The following is a 14,608-nucleotide window of genomic DNA, read 5'->3' as shown; positions in this document are numbered from 1 at the left end:
AACTGCTGATGTCACAAGCAGTTATGATTAATTTTGGAAGCGACCTTATGACATTATAGTGCCAGGGAACACTGCTGAGTCAGCACTGCTATTATGTGAAATTCAATTCCTCGAGGATGGTAAAACAGTTATTTTAAGGAAACAGAAGACGTCCACAAGAAAGTGCTGAAAATTGTTTTATTTGTTTGACATGGCTGTTCATCTTATTTTTGCCTTTTCCAGTGCTGAAATGAGAAAGCACTTCCTTGCAGGTATAAAAACAATTTTACTTGTGAGTGAACAGCAACTGTAAGGCATGCCCGCAGATTCAAAGTAGCAGGCATGCAGGCTTCTAACATAGGGGTCAGTTGTCATGGAAACATGCTTACAGGGCTGCCTTAAAAAGTTATAACCCTCTAGTCCATTGAAGGCACTGGGCTTTGAAGGATATAACTCTGTTTGGGATTGCACTGTAAAAGAAGACTGGTGTGGGTGTACATACTTGCCAACATTTCACAGACAACGCGAGTCTCTGAGTCCCTCGATTCCCTTTCCACATAACTGAAAGTTACACTGTGTGTGCTGTTGTGCACTATATATTTTTTTCTGCAGACATTTAACTTGCACTGCTTTGAAAGCCAAGAGGGTATTTGCACTTATGTATAGCATCCACTAATAGACCAGGAGTGCTACCAGCAGTTTAAATGAGCTTCAGTGACATATTTAATTGCTGGTTGTTCAATTTCCGTTACCTTAATGCTCATGTGTACACATTTCCGTCTGTATATCAAAGAAAAGATGCATCTGCCTACCCACTCAGGACTTTAACTTGAATAATGGCTGGGTAGGAAGTTGAACTGTGAAGAGTGAGAACATAAGAAATAGCCTGCTGGATCAGACCAGAGTCCATCTAGTCCAGCATTCTGCTACTCGCAATGACTCACCAGGTGCCTTTGGGAGCTCACATGCAGGATGTGAAAGCAATGGCCTTCTGCTGCTGCTGCTCCTGAGCACCTGGTCTGCTAAGGCATTTGCAATCTGAGATCAAGGAGGATCAAGATTGGTAGCCATAGATTGACTTCTCCTCCATAAATCTGTCCAAGCCCTTTTTAAAGCTATCCAGGTTAGTGGTCATAACCACCTCCTGTGGCAGCATATTCCAAACACCAATCACACGTTGCGTGAAGAAGTGTTTCCTTTTATTAGTCCTAATTCTTCCCCCCAGCATTTTCAATGAATGTCCCCTGGTTCTAGTATTGTGAGAAAGAGAGAAAAATTTCTCTCTGTCAACATTTTCTACCCCATGCATAATTTTATAGACTTCAATCATATCCCCCCTCAGACGTCTCCTCTCCAAACTAAAGAGTCCCAAACGCTGCAGCCTCTCCTCATAAGGAAGGTGCTCCAATCCTTCAATCATCCTCGTTGCCCTTCTCTGCACTTTTTCTATCTCCTCAATATCCTTTTTGAGATGTGGCGACCAGAACTGAACACAGTACTCCAAGTGTGGTCGCACCACTGCTTTATATAAGGGCATGACAATCCTTGCAGTTTTATTATCAACTCCTTTCCTAATTATCCCCAGCATAGAGTTTGCCTTTTTCACAGCTGCCATGCATTGAGTTGACATTACCATGGAACTATCAACTAAGACGCCCAAATCCCTTTCCTGGTCTGTGACTGATAGCACTGACCCCTGTAGCGTGTATGTGAAGTGAGGAGTTTACAATATCAAAAAAGATGAACTGAACATTCTCAAAGGCACAAATGAAAACAAAAAAGGCACATCTTAGGTACCAGAAAGCAGAATTGTCCCTGGTCAACAGGGATAGCTGGAGAATATGGGTACATGGACCATAAGGATTAAAGAGTTTGCTAAAGTTCAGTCTCAGAGGGCAGCCATGTTGGTCATGATAGAACAACTAGATTTGTGTCCAGTAACACCTTAGAGAGCAATAAGATTTTCAGGGTATAAGCTTCCGAGAGTCAAAACTCCCTTTGTCATATACCTTGTTGTTCTCTAAAGTGCTGTGGGACTCGAATAGAGCTGTTGGAGTTTGTTAAATGATACTTTCTGAAGGATGAACTGCAGTGTGGAAAATATAATTCCCTCAATGCAGTAGGATGTGTGGATCCAAATTATCCATATTTAGATACTGGCAAAATCCACTGCCCCCTACAGCATGTGCCTTTCAAAATCAGGCACTGCAGTGATGTCTCTTTTTCCTTAATAAATCCATTGTCCAATTTTCTGGGATGAAAAATTCCACCCTGGTTGCACATTGGGAAAGGAAGGGGGGGGGGGTAGAATACGCTCTACAACATTTTTCTTTTAGAACATTGTTACCTGCACAGTAGTAAAGAATGTTTCCAAAGTACAATTCGCGTAATGCTTATCATCTTATTTCCATGAACAACCCCACAAAAATCAGCTGTTTTTTAGTGACTAAGGTTATTTCTTGTCTGACCAATAAAACATACAAGGGGGTACTGTGGTCAAAAGATTCTCCCATAAGTTTCATTTTCAGAAAACACTAGTCCAGGGAAATATGTTCCCTTTTCGGTTCACAGAAAAATTACCTGGCAACAGCCCACAGAACTTGTATGTTATTAAATTAGAGGAGGGATCTAAACATTGAGGAAATCCTCTGCCTATGAGAATCTAGTGTTTGACTGTTTGTTTTGTAGAACACTTGAGTATTGTGAGATTAGCTGGAATTTGGCTTGGGTAGTCCACATAACACAAAGGCATAGGTGTCTATACATGTTTTAAAGTGTTATAGGACAGATAAATATGCTTCCTCCTGAGCAAGCATCAAGTGGCCCATGCACAACCAAAATAAAACATTTTGAGGCAGGAAATAAGATGTTTCCTCCATAGAGTTCTGCATGGTTCTCTCCCCCACCCCCATTACATTCTGAAAACATTTTATTTCCAGCTTGGAAAGGTTTTATATTTTATTTATTGGATCTTTACCCCGCCCTCCCCGAGGGGCTCAGGGCGGCAACAACATGATAAAAACAAACACAACAAAACATAATAAATATATTACAACTGTTAATGATAAATTGTTTAAAATACGTAGTTTCAGATGGTGAGTTACTAAACCCCAGTATGTCCCCCGCCCCCACCCCTGGGAGGCCAAAAAAGAAATTAGATGTTATCCCGGCTGGCCATCAGGAAAAGCCTGGTGGAATAGCTCTGTCTTACAGGCCCTGCGGAAACTACTCAAGTTTCGCAGGGCCCTGATCTCAGTTGGGAGCATATTCCATGAGGTAGGGGCCAGGACTGAAAATGCCCTGGCCCTCATCAAGGCCAGCCAGATAGATTTCAGGCCAGGGATTTCCAGAAGGTTCCCCTCCAAAGAACAGATTCTTTAGCCTGAAATGTTTCAAAATATTTTCATGGCTGTGCAATTTATTTAATACATTTTCCACACCTCTCTGCTGTCCCCGAACTTCCTCCTTGGCACCGTTTTCTGTTGCGTCTCTGAGCTCACTCTGTTCTTTCTTGCCTGGTTATTTTCATCATTTCTGATGAAATCATGAAAATAATCATTTATTCGGGAGGGTTAAATCTTTGAAGCTTCAATTGTAAGAGGGATGGGGAATTCCAGCACAAGGCATTGAAACATCAAAGCATCAGTTCCACAGAGAATTGTTTAAAAATGGAAAAAACACAAAATGGTCACCAGGAATTGTTTCAAGGGGGTACGTGTGGACAAACTGCGGCGCGCGCGTGGGGGGGGGGGAGGGGTTGAACATGTTTTGCAAACATTTTGCAAATGCTTTCAGGGACTTGTATGGAATAAGGCAGTATGTATCATAAGATGCTGTCCTGTCAGGAGGCCCATGTTCATGTAGAATGGTGTATGGAAATCACAGCTCTGAGGTTTTAGCATGTTTAGCACTGACCGCAGCATGAACTGAAAGGATCATCTCTGAAAACAGACAGGGATTGTTTCTCTCTGTCATGCACTTTGACTCAGCCATTCTTTGGGATTCAGTTTGCTTGAGTCTTCAGTTTTCAATTATACCCCCCTTTTCCAGTGAGAAGAACCTTGGAATATAATCATCATGGCCAAATTGTATTAACCCCATATTTAATATTCCACCATTCTTAATTGCTTTTCCAGCAGAGCAGATTAAATAAGACAACAGCTAAAAGAAGAAAGCATATCTGAGACAGACTATTCTACCTCAGATTTCACATTTAGTGCCCTCTGTCTCCATTGCTATATTAGAATTGGCCTGCACAATTTTTTACCACTAAAGGATTAATGAACCTAATGATGCTGTCTGTCTGGAGCCACAAAACAAAACAAAACCAATGTGCGAGACATGAACTCCCTATATTAGATTGGTGGCTTACATGTTGTGATGTTAGTCTACAGGCCTAGCTAGCTCTACCAAGAAGCAGGGTGAGGCAGGCCATCTCAAGTGACATCATTAGGAGAACATTGGTAGATGCCACATACAATATAACATCTTCAGGACGTTATATATACCCACAATACAATACTATCAACCACATCTTTGCATAACAAGTTCTACCCAAACACTTACTGATTGGTTCCCCACCCTGGGACATGGACAATATATACCCCAAACATTTCCTTCTCTCTGGACACAGTGTGTAACAGACTTCCCTCTGTGATACACCTCTGAAGATGCCAGCCACAGATGCAGGCAAACCGTTAGGAACAAGATCCGCCAGCCCGGAAAACCCACCACAACCAGTTGAATTCGGCTGTGAAAGCCTTTGACAATACATTGTATGTGGCTGTTTTCTGGCTGAGTAGAAAAATGCCTGTATGTAGTCCACAAGGGATTCCAATTCTGCATCTTAGGAAGCTGATAAGCTATTTCTGGCTTGACATCTTAACAATTCTTTCTAGCATACATCTTCATGCAGTTAGTCAAATCTAAGCCCACTGATTTCAGTTGTCTTAGACTTGGCCCTGCCTGAATAGGATTGCACTTTGAGTCTCTTTTCTGTCCACATTCAGTCCATAAAAACTGCGGTGAAAAATATGGAGCATATTCAGTCAGGTGCATATATTTTCATGGCTGGGAGTAATGATCAGCAATCAAGTTTCATTAATCAGAAGTTGATTAATCTATTACTGGAACAGTTACACAAAATCCTAAGGGGTCATTAGCCACTACAAGCACTGTTGTAGGTGGCAGCTGTGAATACAGTGTCCAGCAACAGGACCCACCCTGGACTTGCAGGGGTACCTCACCTTGGCAGAAACAAGCCATATATACCTGGTAGCTGCAAGCAGCCCCACCAGGAAGCATCCAGAACAAGCAGGGCAGGACTCCAGGTTCAGTTTGGCAGCCAGGTGGAATCAGTCATCATGAAGACCTGCCTTGGGATAAGGAGCAACCCAGTAGGCATAGGCAACTGAGGCACGATACTTTTAGTTGTGCAAAATGATAGAGGGATGGAGCAAGCCAGTGGAGGCAATTGGAAAGATGCCCTATTTAAGAAAGATTGGCAGCAGGCCAGGGAGGATGTGGAGAGCAGAGGATATGGAAAGGAAGCAAAGGATATGGAAAGGAAGAAAAACAAAGCGGTGCAATCCCTCTCGCTGCTCCAGTCTCTGACCTTGTGGGTCCTCCAGAGCAGGGAAGGTCACAACAAAGCAAGGCAAGGGGGCCTTGCTTGTGTGTGTGGCACAGCTAGTTACATGATCAATGCATCTTCCTAGTTAAGGTTTCTTTGGAATTCGTGTTGCCAGCAATCTTAGGCATTAGACAAATAGTGTCATTGGTTCTAAAAGAAATGTCTTCTGACTGCTTTAACCCTAAAATCATAGCAGAAAAATATCAACAAGTCATCCATGGATCCCTTCCACCATTCTGATGACATGGCTCTGTGGGGGAACCCCCCCCCCCCCCGAGCAAATCTGCTCCAGCCCATTCAGTCCTTTTTGCCAAACAACACACAAAAAGGCAAAGAGAAAATCACTAGCAGGCTGCCCTTGAGGGAATCTTCCTAGACCTCTAACATATAGGACTATCTGGCAAATGGCAAGAAGGCTTGGGGGGAGGGGGGTCACGGTGCAGATGCAATGTTGCTGGATAAGGCAGGATATAAATTTTGTAAGTAAATACACAAATACTTGTTTTTTATGGTTTGGTTTTTAGTTGTAAGCTGCCTCAAGATGGACTCTTGAAGTTCCCATACATAGCCGTTGGTGGACCTGTCCTCCGTGAATTTGTCCAGTCTCCCCTTCCATCCATCTATGCTTGTGGCCATAATTTAATTGCCCACTGGGAAAATTTTAATGCAGGAGATGCTGCATATGAAACACCAAGTTCTTAAAATTGTTAGGATGTTCAGAAATGTACCAGAAGTGCAGAATCTTTTCTTCGGTGAATGATAATTCCTTGCCATTTCCTGTGACAGGAATAGACTTGGTTCATTTTGTCACCTGTGACTTGACTTCTAATTAAAACGCAAAGGCACCATATCCTGCTTGCAAATTAGAGTTAAATGAAATAACATTGCTTATAGTTAAATGAAATAACAGTGCTTACCTCATCTGAAATCTGACCTCCAAATGTGACCCATGTCCCTAAAAAGAAGCACAATGATTTGTTACTCTGTAGGGTTTTCTTTAATATACAAAACACAATATAATTAGGTTGTTTTCCCTTAGGGAACCTCCTAAGATTTTCTCGATCAACCTTTATCTAATGAGAATATACATGGAGGGCTCAGACTGCTTTCAATTTAATTGGCTGACAAGCTACAGTGACCATGCTTTCATTGCTTAAAAAGCTTTGTCATAACTGGGTAGAGATTTCTCCCTCCTAACGAGACAATGATGACATATCTCAATGGGAAGAGATTACTGTCAGTGGATACACTGCTCTTGTTAGCAATTAGCCATGGATAAATCAGCATGAAAATCACTTGGTGCACGAAAAGATTTGGAAGCTTGATCTTATCCGGCAGCTTACGAAAATGAAAAGAGAAAAGATATTTCCTCCATACAAAATGTAAGCTAGACCACAATCCAGATCACTAACAGCACCTGACCCTGGAAATTGCCACCATTTTCCAGCCCCGCCACCACAGAAAGATACCCAAATGTGACTAGATAGGAGCATGCTGTGGATGTTCTAGGGGGTGGAGTCAAATTTAGTCGGCTTCCACTGCCCTCCCAACACCTGTACACTAATGGAGCTGGCTTCAGACATATACCATGTTGTACAGCCAATCAAATCACCAGTGGCTAATCAGGAGCCTTGCTGAACAAAAGCCCATATGGCCATGCCCACTTTCTGAAAATACTTGGTGGTACAGGAAAGGTGTCAAGAGTCGCAATGGCACGATGTGTACCGTGTTGGGGAGTCCTACTTTAGCCTTTTCTCACAATGGTTCTAAGGTGCCAGTCCTAATGGAAAACATAATTGGGATACAGCCCAGTATTTCCGCACACAAGCCAGAATTCTGTTTTAATTATGCCCCATCGATTTCATGGCCCAAGAATAATCGTTTCAAGATTTTGACGTTCAGGGCACGTTTGCACAGTCATGAATTGTGTTCTGAAGTTGGCCAGGCCAAATTCTAGTCATTTGTTAAAGAAGATAAATATTCCTCTTTAAAAGAACAGATTGACAATATACTAGAAACTGACTGTCAGTAGGGGGGGAACATGTTGCCCTTTATCTGTATCATAGTCTGTTGATTAATTAGCAAAAGCTTTAACAATCTTTGTTTCTATCCTCACCATTTGAGTTTACACATCATGATGTGGAGAGCAGATTGAGGAAGTGTGAAAAATGGGAATTATACAAAATCATCCTTAGCTCTGTTACCTAGTTACCAACAGTGCAATTCAAAGCAGAATTACATGCTTCTGTGGCCACCGAAGTCTATGGGCTTAGAAGGCTGTAATTCCATTAAGGACAGCACTGTAACAACCCAATCCAAAGGGGGTGGGGGTAGAGTGGCAGCTGGGAATGGCAACGCAGCAGCAGCACACACACACACACACACACACACCCCGAGGCAACTGGAAGAATGGGCACTGAGGGAAGAGAAAAATCCTGTTTTCTCCTGGAGAAACCTCACTGTTGGGAATGACTTAAGCCACATAAAAGTGGTGTAAGTCTATACAACAAAAAGGGGCATTCCTGGGTTGAAATGCCTCTGAGTTCACCCCCGAAATACTCTCCTTCATGCCAGCACTGCTTCCTGTAGTGGAGGATCACCAGCTCATGGGTCAACTTCCAGATTTGGGCACTGTGGAGCTGTGTGGCTCTCTGCTGCTGAGGGAAGTCCATCAGCATCCAGGCCCATTTGTGCAGCACTGGTGAGGATGGCACTGGTGCAGGGGTCATGCTGCTTCCAATGAGGTTTCGGCCCCTTCCTTTGGACTGCACAGTAAATCACTTTGATTTAGTCAGTTACAAAATAATCACATACAGGAGAGGTCTCCTGCTATAACAGGGCAGCCTTCCAGCTTGGCCCCCTGTTCCCCACTGGTGCTTAATGAGCTTGTGGTAGTGGTGGTGGGGAGGTGCTCCTTGGTATTGTACCAGCACACTCTGTCAACTCTGGTGAAAAACCAGAAGTGATGTCACTGCTCTGGGTTTATGTTCTTGGATTCACCCCAAACTCTAAAGCACCAAGAAGAGGAGGAGGAGGAGGAGGAGGAGGAGGAGGAGGAGGAGGAGTTTGGATTTATATTCTACCTTTCTTTCCTGTAAGGAGACTAAAGGTGGCTTACAAGTTCCCTTCCCTTCCTCTCCCCGCAACAGAAACCTTGTGAGGTAGGTGGGGATGAGAGAGTCCTGAAGAACTGTGACTAGCCCAAGATCACCCAGCAGGAATGAAGGAGTGTGGAAACACATCTGGTTTCTCAGATAAGCCTCTGCCACTCAGATGGAGGAGTGGGGAATCAAATCCGGTTCTCCAGATTGGAATCCACCTGCTCTTAACCATTACACCATGCTGGCTCGTGTACACCACTACACCAAGAACCTGAAAGCATTCCCCTGGCACAATGATCACTTCTGAATTGTTGTTGTTTTACCTATTACTGTACTGAAAATTTTGTGTGTGTGTGTGTGTGTGTGTGTGTGTGTGTGTGTGTGTGTGTGTGTGTGTGTGTGTGTGTGTGTGTTAATGGGCTAATTTGTTTGTGTGTGTGATTCTCTGGCTATAAAGATACAGCATTACAAACCAACATTTCATTTATCATCTCACTTTTACAACATATTCCTTTGTTTATCAGTTCTCCTGTAAATTATGAAGGATCAGATGACAGTTAAGCATTTGAAGTAGAGGTGCATGCTGTAGAATCTCTAACCCATAGTCAGTTTTCAACCAAACCACACTTAGCCTGACTGTACACCCATCAATTATCCAAATGATCACATTTATGTTGGAGAATTATGCTGTCCATTGCCTGGAAACTTTCATAAGGACATAGGCTTGGATCCAGCGACATGCAAGAGGCACAATAAATGGATTTAGCACAGTTCCACTTATGCAAGATCTTGCACAATACCTAGAACATTTCTCCCATTATAGTATAGTACACAGAAATTGGTTGCATAAGATCTTGTATAAGAGAAAACGCAAGTGGGGATAATAAATTTGATCTGGTGCAAGCAGCTACCATGGTCTTTTTCCGTGCAGAGCTCAGGAATTCTGCACTGTGCACCAGCAGGAATTCTGCACTGGATCCAGCTCATAAAGTAAATCCCTAGGAGACAATCTGCTGTGTGTGTGTTGTCAAGTTGCCCGCTGATTTCTGGTGACTGGGGCCCCATAGGGTTTTCAAGGCAAGTGATTAAGCAGAGGTGGTTTGCCATTTCCTTCCTCTGCCTAGGCTTCCTTGAGGTCTTCCATTCAAGTGCTGATCCTGTTAGCTTCTGAGACCTGACAAGGCCCGGCTATCCTGTAGAGTTCCACATCCCAATGATAGGTGCCCGTTAACAACTGAGATCCGCTGTTCCCCTCTCAGAGTTAGAGGAGTCAAAGGTTGAACGCCGTCTGTTTTAAATATTTATGAACTTGGAGCGCTGCATTTTAACTGGTATAAATTTTAGCATTTTATTCTGTTTAGCCACTTATATGTATTTTATGTTGTGAACCGCCCCGAGCCCTTTGGGGGAGGGCGGTATAAAAGTGGAATAAATAATAATAATAATAATAATAATAATAATAATAATAATAATAATAATAATAATAATAATAATGATGATGATGATGATGATGATGATGATGATGATGATAATAATTAAAAATTAATATTAATAATAATAATACTGCACAGAAATTGTTACCCTCAATCATAGCCCAGGAAAGAAATTTACAGGCTCATCATGTGAGAACATCAGGATGCTGCTAAGTACCAATATACAGTTGGAACGCAAGGTTCATAAAAGATGCTGCCATTTTACGATCAATTCCCAACAACTATATTCTATGTAATTTCCTGTTAAATCACAGTCTTCCTTTCTGAAGTTGTGTACAGTCGCATTATTATCATTCCGACATTTTACAGCACTGTTACCCTAAATCATAGCGATAGTGTCATTAGACAACTCCATCTTGCATTCATTTGATCATTTCATTGCATAGGGGTAGGGTGGGGGGGAAATACAATGTCTCCAGTCCAATAGGCAACCTTTCTTTCTCCTTTTCAAATACTGGCATGGCTGGCATGTCTTACCCCCTCCTACCTCAGGGGTTTCTTCATCATTGATGTCATAGGTGGTATCCAATAGGTGCCAGTGACAGCATGGAAATAATGACACCTGCATTAGTGCAGCATTGGTTAATGTTCTGGCTGGGGAAAGGAAGCCGTTAACTAAATCTGGAATAAAGGGAACTGTGTTAATGTCCCTAACTACTCCAACTGAGGAACCACTGTACAAAAGAGAAAGCCCTGGCTTTGGTTGAAGCCCCCAGACATCTTTTAGGTGAGGGACCACTAGCAGATTTTCATTTGCTAATTGCAATGATCTTCAGGGGATATATGGTCTTGCCACCATCAGAGTCTCATACAGGACCACAGGAAGGATGGAAGGGGGCAACCCATTCACTTTAACTCTGTAGATGAAGCCTGCTCTTTGGTGGGATAAAATAATCCTTTGAACCAGCTCTTGCCTAGTGATTGCCCAGACAGCTCACCATCCTGTTAATCTGTTTTCCATTTTCCATGCCTTGAGTCTTGTTCTGACCATTGCTTACCTGGACAGGTTCTTGCTGAATATGAATAAAAATCAAAGCAAGATGCTATAACTCTAGTGTGCTATAACTCTTAATTTAGCATTCTTTTTAGCTAAATTATTACTTATAGGCAGGGGCGTACCTAGGCAAACTTGAGCCCTGGGCAAAACCTGAGTTTGATGCCCCCCCCACGGGTGGCCCCCACCATGACCAAACAATAATTTTTTCCACCAGGTCGTTTCAAAGTCACCATCACATTATAGAACATCCCCCAACTCACAAATCTGAACATAGCAATGGGCCATGCCACACAGCCGAAATAATATTTGGAAAACATTTTCAAAATGCTTTCAAAATGTTTTATTACTGCTATGAAAACATTTTATGGTGTTGTATCCAGTCCCCCCAATTGGGGGAAACAGCATCACTTTCAATGTTATTTAAACTGGGAGGGCCCAGACTCTCCCTTTAAGGTGGATTTAAAAGGAGAATCTGGGCTCCCTGGTTTAAACAAGTGATGCTGGAATCCACCCCCAAACAGCATCATTTTAAATGGTGTTTAAACTGGGGACCTCAGATTCTCCCTTGAAATCCATGCCGAAGGGGGTAGATTTAACAACAACAACAACAACAACAACAACAACAACAACAACAACCACCACCACCTTTATTAGGCACTGAGAGAATAAAAGAAAGAAAGAAAACAAGCATTGGTGGGAAGGGAGTGAATTTAAAAAGAGAATCTGGGGAAATTTAGGGGGTGCCTGTTGTCAGGGGTGCAATTATTAAGATAGCAGCACCAAAATTTCGGAGTGTCTTCGTGAGACCCTACTGATGATACCACCCAGATTTGGTGAAGTTTGGTTCAGGGGGTCCAAAGTTATGGACCCTCAAAGGTGTAGCCCCCATCTCCTATTAGCTCCCATTGGAAACAATGGGGGATGGGGGCACTCCCTTTGGGAGTCCATACCTTTGGACTCCCTAAACCAAACCTCACCAAACCTGGGTGACATCATCAGGAGAGTCTCCCAAAAAATCCCTGAAATTTTGGTGCTGCTAGCCTAAAATCTGCGCCCCCTGCAGGCCAAAAACGGAAAAACACTGAAAATACAAAATCCCTCACAAACCTGCAATTTTGTCGCCCACCACAAGGTGGCGCCCAGGGCAGCTGCCCACTTTGCCCAATGGGAGGTACGCCTCTGCTTATAGGTAATAGCAGGTACCAGTGGAGCACTGGGTCAGGACTCTAGAAATGCACCTCCTGTCTGTAATGTACTTCCTGTCTGGACTGATTTCCTGTCTGTTACTTATGTCCTGTTTGATGTTGGCCAAAAAAACCAATCTCTCTGTATATCAGTTTTTCATTAGGAAAAATGTAATATTTTCCTTCCCTCTTATCACTTTTCTGCATAACGTTACAAATTTCTTGGGAGCCAGGATGACTTGTCCTGTGTTTCTTTATAACACAAAAATAGAGACTAAATGAAAGATTTAAAAAATCAGGATAAGATAAAAAAATATTCAGGGATGCACAGAAACCTTGACATTGCCCTCCTAATTTAAGTCTAAATCTTTAACATAGCCAATGTTCCCTGTGAGCCATGCTGGTGTGCGGCCACACAGTCATTGTACTGGAGTTGCGCAGATAAGGGTATGCTCAGCAGGGGGAACTTTCCCAGGTGGCTCAGTTCCACCCAGTGTTCCGGAAGTTCAGCACAGAGGTAACAAATGATTAGATAGACTATTGAACTCAACCCAGCATAATTTAATGTTCTGATGCCAATGCCAAGGAGGGGGAGAGAAATAACTATGTTGATTCCAGATTCTTTTTTTTTCTGAAGTTAAGATAAGAAAACACATGTATGCACACCCTCACTGCGGACAGGAGAAGAAGAAAGTCAAATGCTAAAATACAAAGACTACAGAGATTAATATTCGCATAGAAAGTATTTCAGCTGCATGTTTCCAGTGGGTACAGTCTCTGCCACTGTTGTCTGCTTATGCTAGTAATGGCCAATAGAAGTTCAGGCAAATTCATAGCACTAATGCAAAACACCCTCTTTACACTAATATTCAGCTACACAGCAGAGCTGATCAGTAGTTACATCTGTAGCTGGAAATTAAGTACTGTAGTAATATATTGACTTCATAAGTTTGCTCCTGACACATCCAAATTCATTTTCACCTTTCAGTCACGCCAATTAATTCCTGATCATTTGACTGTAGTACACATTTTTGTTTATATAGCCTAATGTCTTTGAACAGAAAGCTGAGCAACCATTGAGAAACTGAGGTGTAAACCAGGAAGCCCCTGGTTGAAAGCTCACCCCTGCCATGGAAACCTAGCTCTCGGAAAAGGATTCTTAAGCCTGCAGACTTGCTCAGGCCTTCTAAACAAAGTTGCAGTATGCTAAGCCCTTTTACTTCAATGGATTTGGAAGGGTATAACTCTGCTTAGGATGGCACTGCTAGAGTCCAAGTAGGTCATAGGGAGGGGGAAACAGGTGAAAACTCTCAGAAGATATGTAACTGATGAGGAAATGTACTGATCAGCAGAAAGAGCTTCTAATTTAAGAGGAGTTTGCTGATGGGTCTGTATTTCTAAATGTTGTTTGGAAACTATTAATTACTTGGGAGAAGTCTGACTATGATTTAAGGCTATATAAACAGCTCCTCTTTGCTGGCTATTGTACTTTTGGTACTGTGCCTCACAGGCAGAGGAACATATGTTTTGCAATTTTTTTTAGCAGCTATTGAGACTAGAAGGGATTTCAGGAATCAAATATGTGCAAATGCTATCTGATCTGTCTGCTTTGTTTTATTGAACGAAATCTGTTGACAGTATAATAAAGAGTTGCATAATATGAAAAAAGCAGTGGACACAGCAAATAAATGTTATTCAAAGTATGGTCCAGCTGTCCAGTCCCCTGATGTAGAGCTGCCAAGGCAAGCCCTCATACAGGGTGGGGATTTCCCTGCCCTGCTCCTATTTCCTGTCACAGCTTGGAGTAGCAGCAGAAGAAAATAATTTTAAAAACGGCTATCAATAGCATGATGTCATTTCCAAGGGAAACTCAGAAGTGATGTCAATCAGTACAGTCATAGAATTTCCAGAAATTCCTAGAGAGGCATGACATTATTGCTGGGCTTTCACCAATGGCATCCTCATGTTGACATCCCCCGGGTCTCCCATTGATTGCTAGGCTGTGCCAGGCAACCGTGCCCTAATTTGAGAACGGTATACACGCCCTCTTGAACAAAAGTTATCTTTGCTTGCAAGTGAAATAACAAAAATGTTTTGTGTGGGAAAGAGCTGTGCAGCAGTATTCAAAAACATTGAACTATAGCACAACCTTGTTTGGATTTAGAACTATTGTGCCAAAGGCAATTTTCTTGCCTAAGGCAAAGGTTCCTTCTAAAGGATGG

At 42.5% G+C, this 14,608-nt stretch overlaps 1 protein-coding gene across 2 annotated transcripts in view; it reads right to left on the bottom strand.

The window, feature by feature from the left end:
* Positions 1-14,608, bottom strand: part of KCNAB1 (potassium voltage-gated channel subfamily A regulatory beta subunit 1) — a 217,851-nt gene that overhangs the window by 63,091 nt on the left and 140,152 nt on the right. For both annotated transcript variants that reach the window (XM_048505135.1, XM_048505136.1), the window contains exon 3: positions 6,529-6,566. In XM_048505135.1, the coding sequence (XP_048361092.1) occupies positions 6,529-6,566 (38 nt within the window). The remainder of the gene's footprint in view (positions 1-6,528; positions 6,567-14,608) is intronic.

Source organism: Sphaerodactylus townsendi, linkage group LG08 (assembly GCF_021028975.2).
Source record: "Sphaerodactylus townsendi isolate TG3544 linkage group LG08, MPM_Stown_v2.3, whole genome shotgun sequence".
Classification (NCBI taxonomy): Eukaryota; Metazoa; Chordata; class Lepidosauria; order Squamata; family Sphaerodactylidae; genus Sphaerodactylus; species Sphaerodactylus townsendi.
The sequence above is the reverse complement of the archived record's forward strand: the minus strand, read 5'-3'. Positions and strand labels throughout refer to the sequence as shown.